The 12406-nt window shown below is 40.6% G+C and overlaps 1 protein-coding gene across 1 annotated transcript; it reads right to left on the bottom strand.

Annotated features, from left to right (window-relative positions):
* Nucleotides 1–390: 390 nt before the first annotated feature.
* Nucleotides 391–10860, bottom strand: snx18a (sorting nexin 18a). Its single transcript, XM_077560939.1, has 2 exons — nucleotides 9093–10860; nucleotides 391–1165 (listed from the first exon to the last, which is right to left on the bottom strand). The coding sequence occupies exons 1-2, from the start codon at nucleotides 10513–10515 to the stop codon at nucleotides 912–914; spliced, it is 1677 nt and encodes a 558-aa protein (XP_077417065.1). The 5' UTR covers nucleotides 10516–10860; the 3' UTR covers nucleotides 391–911.
* Between the last annotated feature and the right edge of the window lie 1546 nt (nucleotides 10861–12406).

Below are 12406 nucleotides of genomic sequence, written 5' to 3'. Positions count from 1 at the left end.
GAGATTTTTCAGACAAAAAAATGCCAAATTTGATGCATCTTAATGAATTAGAATATAGTAGAAATGTTCATTTATTTCAGTAGTTGAATTTAAAAAAAGTGAAACATCAATTTCTATGTTCTGTAATAGTTCTCATTGTTATTGTTCTAAAATGTTATATATTTTTTTTCTAGATGTGAATTTGTTTTTGTTTTTTTTAGCTAAGCTATACTCATCAAAATGATGAAACTTAAAATCACGAAATATTTCACTCTGTGTAGTGAATTGATATGAACTTCACTTTTTGAATGAAATCATTATGATTTTTTAAAATATTGCGAAATATTCAAACACGGCTGTAGGCTCTTTTCAGCGAAATACTTCAGTAAAAACAAATACACTTTCAACATGTACAGTATATAAAGCTTTAGTGACAAAAGGAGAAGGCACAGCGAGAGGACATGTAAACACTTTTGTCTGGGTTAGCTGCAGTAGTCTATTAAAAAATAAGGCTGGAGGGAAAAAAAAAGTCCAATTTCATCCTGATGACTTTTGTGGCCAAACTGATGCGGATTTTTTCAACAGTAGTCTTAAAAAGTTGCATTAAATTAGGGGTGTCCAAAAGATTAATTTCAAAATCATTCATCCTTAGTAAATAGTTGTCAGGGGCGTTGTTGCACCCTCATTTTTTTCGAGCCCCAACAACATCCCCATTTTTTGTTGTTGTTGTTGTTAATGTCAATTATTAGTTTTCGTTGCTGCCAAAAAAATGGACAGGCCGCAAATGTCCCGTGGGCCGTACTTTGGACACCCCTGCATGAACTCAAAACAAATTGGTCCTCCCAGCCTTGGATTTGCCCTCCTTGGAAGTCCCACCGAGCGGCAGCGCCACCGTCTCAGTCAAAAGTGTGTCGCGGCGGCGCGCATGGGGGCTACGCGTCGTCGTACTTGCGTAGCGCCTCCTCCAGCGTGGCGGTGATCTTGTGGAAGAAGGCCATCTGCTGCGTCAGGAAGTGCTGCATCTGCGCCCGGAAGTCGCGCACGCGGATCTGGTGGAAGTGCTGGATCTCGGCCAGCGTGGCGCACGAGATGATGTTGCAGCGCTCCGTGATGCCCTCCGCCTGCGCCGCCTCCATCTTGCCCTCCTCCACGTGACGCTGGCTCTCCTTCACCTTTGTCAGGGCGCCTGCTCGCACAAAACATAAAGAAAAATGGCTATCAAGACCAAGTTGGTCACACTCCCGTAGTTTGACTTATAGTACACGTGGCATTTATTTTCTCAACTGCAGATGGGGAAGGCATCCTTTGGGGTAAGTCATTATTTATACAAAACTGCATTTATTTATTCAATTGCAAATGAGGGAGGTATTTATTTTTACAAATTGTTTTTTTTATTTACTCAACAGACAGGACATGGTCATTTATTTGCACCAAAAATGATTTTATTTTTTTATTTAACTGCAGATGGGAGGTCTTGTTAATGTAAAAACTGCATTCATTGAACTGTAAATGAGGGAGGTATTTATTTTTACAATTGTTTTTATTTTTACAATTTTTTTTTATTTTATTTACTTAGCAGATAGGACATTGTCTTTGTATTTACGCCAAACACACAATCAATTGAAAATGTAAAAAAAATACAAAATGGCATTTATTTAACTGCAGATGGGAGGTCTTTAATAGTGCAAAAACTGCATTTATTCAACTGTAAATAAGGGAGGTTTTTATTTTTACAAATTGTTTTTTTATTTACTTAGCAGATAGGACATTGTCTTTTTATTTGCACCAAACAGACAATCAATTGAAAATGTTTTTTTTTTTTTTTAATACAAAATGGCATTTATTTATTTAACTGCAGATGGGAAGTCTTTATTGGTGTAAAAACTGCATTCATTTAACTGTAAATGAGGGAGGTTTGAATTTTTACAAAATTATATTTATTTAATTAACTATAAATGTTAGAATGTCTTTATTTGTACAAAACAGTATTAATTTAATTGTAAACGAGGGAGGCTTTTAATTTGTACTAAAACAGCACATATTTAATCAACTAAAAATGAGGGAGGTCTTTATTTCTAGAAAATCCCATTTTTTTGTCAACTACAAATGAGGAGGCATCTACCAGGAGATGTGTTTGTACGATGACGGCATTTATTTACTTGACTACAAATTGCAAATAGTATTTATATACTGCAGTAGGGGGAGGTCCTCATTTGTTAAATAAAAAAATGATTTTATTTACTCAACTATAGCTTTAGGAGTTATTCATTTATTTACTCAATTGCAGATGGGCGCTACAGAAAACGGATGAATGCGTGTGGCTTTTACTTAGTCTGAGACTTTGGTGGGTTCTGCTGTTATGGTTAGCAACATGATTTAAATAAGATGGCATTTATTTGGTGGAGGCATTTATTTGTCTTGAATGGATAACTAATTGATGCATGGCGTTTATTAGAGTGATGGCAAAATGTGGTATTTATTGTTGCGGTCTGAGAGAGGAAGTCATGAGGGGAAAACAGCTCGCAGGTTCTTAATTTTTAACCAGTGTTTCTCACTTTAACCTAAAAACAACCTTACGTGCACTTTCTCTTTTTTTTTTTGCTGCTACAGTCTGCAAGTTAACGTCCAACATTGCGCGCAAACACACGAGTAAAGGATTGCGAAAGCGCCATATAAGGAAATCTCCGCCTGCTTAAGGTCAGTGGCTATTTCAAGGGGAAAACATTAGCACCGCCCCAGCAACATGCTTCATTTTGAATAAAGATGTCATCATACAGGCCACGCGCTCAATCATTACTAAAGAAATCTTTTTCCGCACTTGTGGGAACATTTGTACATGCGTGACGAGCAGATTAAGACATGATGATGCTTCGCAACCTCGTATTTTCACACTAAACCAAAGTGGAGCCACTTCCTTTAAAACACACACACACATTGCTGTATGTAAGCCATCCTGTTGGCCCAACTTAGCAGTCAACACCGGAAGATATCCCGAGAAAAAAAAAAAAAATTCTGTTTAAAAGTCACAGAAAGCAAATCTAAGAAGTTCCTTCTTCATTTTTAGAATGTGCGAATGTAAAGAGATAAATTTTTCCCCCCAGCAGCTTTTCATACTGTAGCAACCATACAGTAAAAGTTTGAAGGCAAAGATTTATTAAGATAGCAGGTTAATAAAAATAAATAAAAAAACACTCAAAAAAATGATGTCATCAATTCATCTGTCAACATTTTAGCGTTGACGACAAACAATCTGAAGTGATCATTTTTAGTTGGGCTTCTTGCTTAATTTAGTTTGGTGATAAGACCCCCCCGGCCATTACAAGTTCTCCCAGGGGACCCTCGCTGTTGAAACATTCTCCTGAAATAGCATGAGAAAATATATCCAAGCTGGCCAATAAGCCACGCACTTAAACAAAACATTACTAATTTACTGAGCCATTTTCACACTGGACAGACAAAAAGTGCTGTTGATTTACCATCCCCCCCCCCTCGGTTGTGAAGAGGAATAAAAAATATTTGTCCTCTTTGCGTGTTCCAAAACTTGAAGACAGATTTAATGTAAGAAAAAACACCTTTGCAAAAATGATTTTAATCTGACAGAGATCTCTGGACATCGTAACAGACTCCAATTCATCACTTAACAGGTGGAATTCAGAGCGCTGAATGTGCCTCTTCCGCGTGTAAAATGGCTTCTTATAGTTAAAACCGACCGCTTTCATTTGTAGACAAAACATTCTCTCTGGGTACTTTTCCATGAGCGATGGCGAAAACAGAGTCAGGGGTGCGTGTTCAAAACAGATTCTGTCCTCAAGGACCAAATGTGTTTTCCCACAGAGAAGGAACTTCTAGACCAAATAATATGTCCCATCTTAAGGTCAAATTATACTGATTTCAACACTACTTGCTTTACACGTCTATAAAACCTTTCAACATGGTTAATATAAAGAATTAAGATGTTAATAATGTATAACAATGGTTAATATATGAAAATAAAGAATTTAAATGTTAATAATATCTAACAGTTGCAGCAACACAGGCAACAATAAAGAGTGTGAACGCAGCTGTCCACAGCCTGAAATACTTCAAACCTCAAAGGTGCGCACTTTACCTCCCGTCCGCTAACGCTCTAAACAGGAAGAAGTGTTTGCAAGAAATACAACCTTCACAACAAATCAAACAATCACAACTTGAAGTGGACATATTATGGAAAAGCGACTTTTTAATTTGTAAAAAATAAGATTCCCCCCCCATTATGTTCAACAGATCTGCACCAAAATTTAAGATATCTTCCATGGATTGAGTTGGCCTTTTTTTTGGGGGGGGGGGGGGGATTTTTGCATGATCCTGTTGAGATGAGATGAGTGAACAAAATCTCCTCACAAGTTTTCTTTCTAACGGTTTCCTTCAAGCAAAAAACTAGCCTCAAATGTGGTCGTTCTTTGATGTCTTCCATAAGGAGCTTTTAAGTATTGCGTCATCATATTATGGCTGCTATGTCGCCATAACAAGCTTCCATAATACTAAAAAATGTGAATATCATCCGCTCTCAACGGATCCACGGGTTCAAAGCTCTTCGGCCACTGATAGTTTTCCACAGGCAGATGTTCGACTGTATGGCCCACCACCAAATGCCTCTGAGGAGATCCCTCCCCAGGGAGGTCGACGCAAGAGGCACAGAGCCCCGCCGAGCCGATCTTACGTAATCCCTGTTTACATAATACTCAGCTAGTCGAGCGTGCGACGCGAGCAACGATCCCTATCTCGTCGCCACGCTCGTCCATTGACGGCTGCCGACCGGATTGTTTCTCACGTGTGATTCTGCTCATCAGTTAAATAATCAAATGTAGGGGAGGACATTCTATTTTAATGTTGTTTCAGATGGCCTACTGTAATCCCGAGCTTCAATCTCGTTATCACTTTTCAGGTTTATAAATAGTGAAAGCGTTTATTTTTAGCTTAATGATGCACTTTGTAACGATTTGCCCAAAAAGATCTTTTCAATAGCCTTTTTATTTGACCATTTATGACTGAAACATTTTTTAGTTAGTAGATTAACACCTTAGCTGTTCATAATGGATGTGCACATTGTTTACATGAAGAAGAGCAAATGCAGTTTTATTTTCGGCCACAGGTGGCAGTAGCGATTCGAAATTCAATCAGCATTCAGTAGCTTTAACTATCTCTAACGTAGATTCATAGCAGGACCCAATTCCAATTTTATTCCTAAACAAATGCTAGGGTGCTGAAAATAAATGACACAACACTCAACAGGCTTCCAAAAGCTGAATAAGGACTCCTATCATGAGCAAGCCAACCCTGCTCAAGCTAATGGCTAATGGAGTCCCTGCAGATGTCGAGATCAATAGTGATGTCCAATTTATTTATTTTTGCTACTAAAGTTGCCACACATTAATGTCTGGTGTGGCTTTCATTTCCGTTTATGGACTACGTGTGTGGTAAAAATTTCAATGTTATTCTATGAAAAAAAAGTCCTGCCAGGAAGCTCACATGTGCTCCTAGAATAAATAGCACTTAAGATGAATAAACATGCTGGAAACATCATTTTGGTTATAGGTTAGAAAAAGGCCTCTGGCTGTCACTTTTATTTCCTGCTGTTAGTCATGATGATCTCGAGGATATTGGACATGTTGTCACAGCAGTCAACACGGAGGACTGAGTCACCTGGTAAAGGTCAGCTGACTCGTGAGAGATGGCACTTAAGAGCTTTTTTATCATGGAGTCAATGGGTCCAGTGTGTAATCGGACAGTCAACAACGTTACTTTGGAATGTTGGCAGTTTGTGCATTGCATGGCCATTTTTGGCCCCAAAGCCTATTTGGAATTGAATTGTTTGACAAGAGATTTGAACTTAAATACATGACGTGAAAAAGTGTTGACCTTCTTAACTCTTTGACTGCCAGACGTTTTCAGAAACGGGATGTCGCCAGTGCCAGCCGATTTAAGCATTTTGACTGATCTTTCAAGGTCCACAGAAAATGTTGTGTTTAGGGTTAGGGTTAGCACACATACTACCAAATGAAAGATTGAACTCTCATCTTTCATCAGAAAAAAAAAGTTTTGTTTCTACCTTATTCCGTTTTTTGGAGAACGTCTTTTAACTCTTTGACTGCCAGACGTTTTCAGAAACGGGTTGTCCCCAGTGCCAGCCGATTTTAAGCATTTTGACTGATCTTTCAAGGTCCATAGAAAATGATGTGTTTGGACTATGGAAACACACATACTACCAAATGAAAGATTGGACTCTCATCTTTCATCAGAAAAAAAAGTTTGTTTCTACCTTATTCCGTTTTTCAGTAATCAACAATAGAAAATGGTTAGTTTCACCTCTGTTTTGAAACAAACGTCTTTTAACGTCTTTGGCACTCCTCCATAGGATTTTACTAAACGTTATTTAACGTTTTTGGCAGTCAAAGAGTTAACGTCCTTGGCGTCATTTAACGTTTTTGGCAGTAAAAGAGTTAAATTCTTAACTTTTTTTTTGTGCATAATTTCTCCACTTTAATATTTAAGATCATCATCTCAACCGCTTAACAAAAGTAAATATCAGACATGGATAAGCCAAAAACATGTACCGGTAGTTTTTAAATGGTGGTTTTATTTTATTTTGAAACCTATATTGTTAAACCTTGGTGAAGGTTTGCTCTCTTACAAATTGGTGCGTTCCTAACCACGACGAAGATGGCATTCCGAGACCAGAATTGTAGCAGCTGTTGAAAGCTCAAGGTATTGAACGTGGACAGGCACCATCGGAGCTTCGGGCATGAATTATTAATGTCTCATCCAGTGGTGGTATTTATATTCAGCGAGACATGGATGGAACATGGCATCACAAGGATTAATTCGCATTATCCTCTTATCTCGTCTCGGTTTCCACGTTCGACACGATGCTTTCTCCGTGGTGCTCAGCGACGGCTACAAGGAGTAAATATGCTGCCTGCAGCATATTAACCACGCCATGTACTTAATTGCGGCGGGTGTTTGTAAGTAAAGTCTTCCTATCCTCTCAGAAGGAAGCAATTGTGGCTTTATTGCAAGAAGCGCCGCTTACATCCTCCTCGACAAATGCCTCAACTGTGTGTCATTGTGTCACCACCGAACAATGTTGCCTCTCAGGAGGCGACCACATCGTGAGAACAATCGGGTGTTCGCTTCTTGTGGGATGTTGACCTCGACAGACTTTCTGTGGCAATGATTGGAAGGCGTTAAGTATACAATAACATATGTCGCTGGGAACTTATAAACTTTGGCAAATAGTGAACAATTCTTCAAAATTCAATTCAATTCAATTCTCTTTTTAATGCCACTCGCCATATGAAGTTTAGTCAAACTAAATAATTACAACTTTAAAAAAACACACACACATAACTTAGCCTTTCAGTCTGCTAACTTAATGCTAATGCTAAATAGTATCCATGTTGAAGTCCGATCACATGTTAAGCAACTGTCGGAACTCAATGTAACAAAAAATGTAGAAAAACAATACAACATTACTCAGTCGTATAATATTTATCCTATGCGAAGAATGATTAATATTAGTGCTGTACTGAAGATATAAGAGGAGTAGAGACACCTTAATTATTTCATAATAGTAGCGGTATGTTTTCATCCATCCATTTTCTGAACCGCTTATAAAATACAATATTCACACACAATAGCTATAATGACTGATACATTTACATTTATAATAGCAATAGTAGATATTCTTCACTATGAGACAAACGAGTAAATATTAATAAAATTCAATCTGGACTTTCTTCTACTTCTTTTATTATAATGTACCACTGCACTACACTGCCCCCAAGAGGCCAAAACGTGCACAGCAAGGGGAGCCAGTATTTATTTATTTTTTATTGCTAATATCTCAATACTGTATATCATTATTTAGTAGTTAAATAAACGTTACGTTTTGAACTCAACCAATAATCATGTTTATTAATTGTGATAATTTTGTTTCCATAATCACCTAGACCTTTTGCTTAGCATATTTTTAGCTACACCGTTGGAATGGTTAAATAATTAAATAACGTCAAAGTGTCAGCATGACAAATTAGCAGTTAACACATCTACCTCACAGTTCTGAGGTTGAGGGTTTGTGAACGTGACTATTTTGTCATCCCTACTGGGACACGCTCTAGCTTGACTATAAAGCTACTTAACGCAAAAAAATTAATTTCAAATCGATACTGCCACATGTGGCCAAAAAACGAAACTGCATTTTCCCTTCTTCAAATACACAATGCAGGGTGTTTCCTGGCTCACATTGAGGCAGAGGTGGTAGCACCCTGACTACCAATACCAGTTATCGGTATCGGTGCCAATACCAGTCTTATTTTAAGGTATCGGTACTCATGGCGGTGACCGATACCATTACGGGCCGCCCTCCTGCAGCCAATTTACGACCAGGGACTAGAAATGAGAAATTATATGAATACAAAGTTGCCATTATTTTTTGTCATTTTTTAACTACAATCATTAAAAAGTAATCCACTAGTACATATTAAATTGTAAATATAGTTAAGCGTTGTTGTAAAACACTATTATGTTTATTGTATACACTGTTTTTAGGACTTTGGCGATGGCGTGTGCAACGGTTGCTCCATGATCTGTTTCTTCTTCGGTACATCAAAGTTCAAAAAAGAAAGCTGTTTCTTCTTCGGTTGTTGAACTGCTGGTTGATATAGCGCCTCCATAATGGCACAACACTGCAACTGCAGTTAAAATGTGTTCCTACCGAGCTCAACCAACACAGCTGGAGCGCTGTGTTGAGCGATATCAGTGGCTCAGGCTGGAGGTGGCCGCCTCTGAATTTTGTACACAGGAAAAACCCCACAATGCACATAATGTCACATTGGCAGACACAGGGCGGGAAATTCGAACCCGAAAATTATTGCCCAGAGGCTTGCAGGAGTTCCCGTTATGAAAAGTTAAGGTGTTAATCTACTAATTTAAAAATGCTTCAGTCAAATAAAAAGGTTATTGTAAAGATATTTTTGGGCAAATTGTTACAAAGTGCAGCTTTTAAGAGGATGAGTAGAATAGGAAATGGACAGGTTTGGACACCCCTGTTGATGATCTAATGTGACGTGCGTTACCTTTCTGGACGTGGATGATGTCCGGGTAATTGGCCAGGTGTCCCTGATAAAGAGCTAACAGGTCCATGATAGGGTCCAGATCCTTGTTGGGCTGTTCAGCGAAGTAATCCCCGATGGATTCAAAAGCGTCGCCCGTCAAGGAGATGGCCTGGTTGAGTCCGGCCGAGTAGACCTGCTGGTCCATCTCGAAGGCCTGGCTGAGAACCTTGAAGGACACTCCCATCTTGTGATACTCCTTCCGGAAGCCGCTCATCTGCTTGCGCGCAAATTCGCCGGCGGTGGCGTTCAGCTGCAGGGCGCTGTCGTCCATCCTCTTGGTGAAAGCCTTGAAGCCGTCGATCTTGCTCTCCACCTCCTGGAAGTCGAGCGGCGCCGCTGGCGTGCTGATGGTGAGGAAGAAGTTGGCGCCCACCATCTCGTCCTTCTCCGCCTTCCTCTTGCCCATCTTCCAGGCTTTCTCGTCCGTGCTGCAGGTGAGGAAGTGCTGGAAGACGTCGCAGCGCGCCAGCACAGGGTGGCTGGTCATGTGGTTCATCCACCAGATGAGGCCCTTCCGCCTCTTGGAGATGAAGTCCTCCTCGAAGCGCCCCGTGGCCTGCTTCTCGGGGATGTGGGGCACCGAGATGACGGGGAACTTCTCCACCAGGCGGGCGTACAACCAGTCAAAGTGCTTGTAGCGCCGGTTCACCTGCTCCTGGGTGTGCGTGGGCGTCAGTTTATACGACATGTAGCTCTTCATCCCTTTGAACTTGGTCTGCTTGGTGGGGTCGTCGATGGTGCAGGTGAACGGGTACGGGTTCTCCTGCCACTCGGGACCGTGCTGGTCCATCACCACGCAGATCTTGTCCCCGTCCTTCACAAAACCCGCCGCCTCGCCCAGTACGAAGGCCTCACCTCCGGATTTGACGAAAGTGGAGAACCGGTTCAGGTTTCGGCTGACTGTCGCCGAGCTTTTGGGGTGCTGCCCTCTCGCCATGGAGGATGTGGACACACTGTAGGTGGATGCCCCGTTGCCCTCAAAGTCCCGGTACCGGCCTCCCGTGGTGCCCGGCTCGTCCGCCACAGTGGAGCTGTCATCCCAGTCGTCATCCCAATCGTCGTCGCTACCCTGGCTGGGCTGCTGGTAAATCTGTTGCTGCGATGGGGGCGGGAAGGCATTATCCACACTCCCCGTGGATGGCACGTTGGCATAGCGGGACTCGGGGTGCGTGTCCCCGGACGTCTTGTCGTTGTCCCCCCGCAGGATCTCCACGTACGACGCGGGGAAGAGCCCCCTCTCGCCTTTACTATTCGTTCCCTCCAGCCATCCCTCGATGTCCTTCTCGCTGTGCAAACTTACTATCTCGTTCTCGCGCACCGACACCTCGCCGGGGTTCTCTGAGTTGAAGTCGTAAATGGCCCTGGCCCGGAGAAGCGCCGCCATGCTCGGAATGAAGCGGGGGGACGAGCAAAAGGGGGCGGCGGGCTCAGTTCCGACCCGCTGACCGGGGCCGGGGAGGGGAGGGTTAGAGAGCAGCGCGGCGGGCAGTCCCAGCTAGCTGCCCCTCTCAGCCCGACACTTACTACGTACAAGTCCGTCTTCTTAAATCAGCATGTATTCCCTTCAGCCCCAAAGACTGTAAAATGGACGTTTTGGTCTCCTGCTCCTTACCTCCCGACTGCCTTCGATCCCCTTCGGACGCTGCTTGCTGCCTGGTGCTGCTCAGCAACAGCAAGTCGGCCAGGCTGGTTAATCGAAGGCGGAGCGTGTGATTCCCCTACCCGCCCCTAGACAGCGACAATCTATCCCACTTCGCCTCATCAAAGATTGCTTTGAAAGAATGTTCTTTATCAAGAATTTTGGAGACTCTTTTTTTTAAATGCTTTGATCTATTGGTGCCTTGAAAGCGTTTCTTTATTCATTTATTTGAACTTTTGAGTATTTTGGGCCAAACATAAACAATTTTCATAGAGCAAATAAGTTTAAAATGTCTAATTAATTATCCACAGATAATATTTATTAAACAAAAAGACTATTAATTTTATTTGCATTTGCATCTTTTTATTTTAAATTTTTAGATGTAATTAATTGGAAAAGTCATTTGTCATGCTTATTTTGACACATATACACACTTAAGTTCAGTGTCCAGACTGTCTTCGGCATGTTGCTACATGTGAAAATGAGTCAAGTAATTTTACTTCAGAACTCGACCATATGCCCCTATAAATGTTCTACCTGCGCCCCTAAAATTTCAGATAAGGGGGTAGGGCCACTGTTGTCCTAGTAAAATAAGAAACCCTGATATATTATAAAAGACCTAGGACCAAAAAACAAACAAACAGAAAAACAAACTTTCACGATTCATGAAGGCATTGCAAGGGCCTAGGTTTAGCTCTGTTAGACACTGCCATCTTGTGGTTATCTGCAATTTGCGTTTTGTAGTATAATGATCCCCAGATCATCCATATAAATAGAAAATTAATGGTTACTATTTTTTTGTTTCATGTTTTATTTGCATGGCTTAAAAAAAAACCTATTATTTTAAGTTAGTAACACAATTTCCCAATTACACATTAAAGGTAAATATATTTTCTCTAAAATGATGATGTAAAAATCAATGAATAACTGTAAAATAAAAATGTATCCATTTTTTTTGCTAATTTTTTTGGTGGCGTGGCTTCACATTGTTTTATTGCATACTGTTTATATAGCAGTAATGTCTAGTAAATTCCATGTCATTCATACCAGAAAAACAGTACTGCGGACACCGTGTTCACTTTCTACATGAGCTATTCATGGAGATTTTCCTCATTCCTTAGCACATAAAATATTGACAAAGACTTTGTCCTCCGGGGAAAATGCAGTACAGTATTCCGTCGCTATAACGCGGTTCACTTTTCGCGGTCTCACTGTGCAATTTTGCATACTTTTTTTTTTTTAACAGTAATTTTATAAAATTTAATTAATGAATTAAAAAATGAATTTTGAATATTTGAGAATGTTTAACATTAAACAAAAGAGAAATGCAAAAATATGTAAATGCCTCGATGAGAAAAGTGTATAAACTGTACGGTGGGGGATTTTAGAGCATTAAAACATTTACAATAAATGTAAAACATAAAGATCACTACTTAGCGGATTTTATTTATTGCGGGTATTTTTTGGAACCTAACCCCAGCGGAAAACGAGGGAACACTGTACTGCATTCAACAGGGAGTTTCCATCACACCAATACAATTCTCATATGTATTTTCTCATATATATTGCTGTGTAATTGTCCCGTTTGTTTCCACTGGTTGATTGGTGCTCCTTCTGTCAAGGTAATTTGGCCCAT

This window comes from Vanacampus margaritifer, chromosome 3 (genome assembly GCF_051991255.1).
Source record: "Vanacampus margaritifer isolate UIUO_Vmar chromosome 3, RoL_Vmar_1.0, whole genome shotgun sequence".
In the NCBI taxonomy this organism is placed as follows: Eukaryota; Metazoa; Chordata; class Actinopteri; order Syngnathiformes; family Syngnathidae; genus Vanacampus; species Vanacampus margaritifer.
This window is presented reverse-complemented; position numbering and strand designations above follow the sequence as displayed.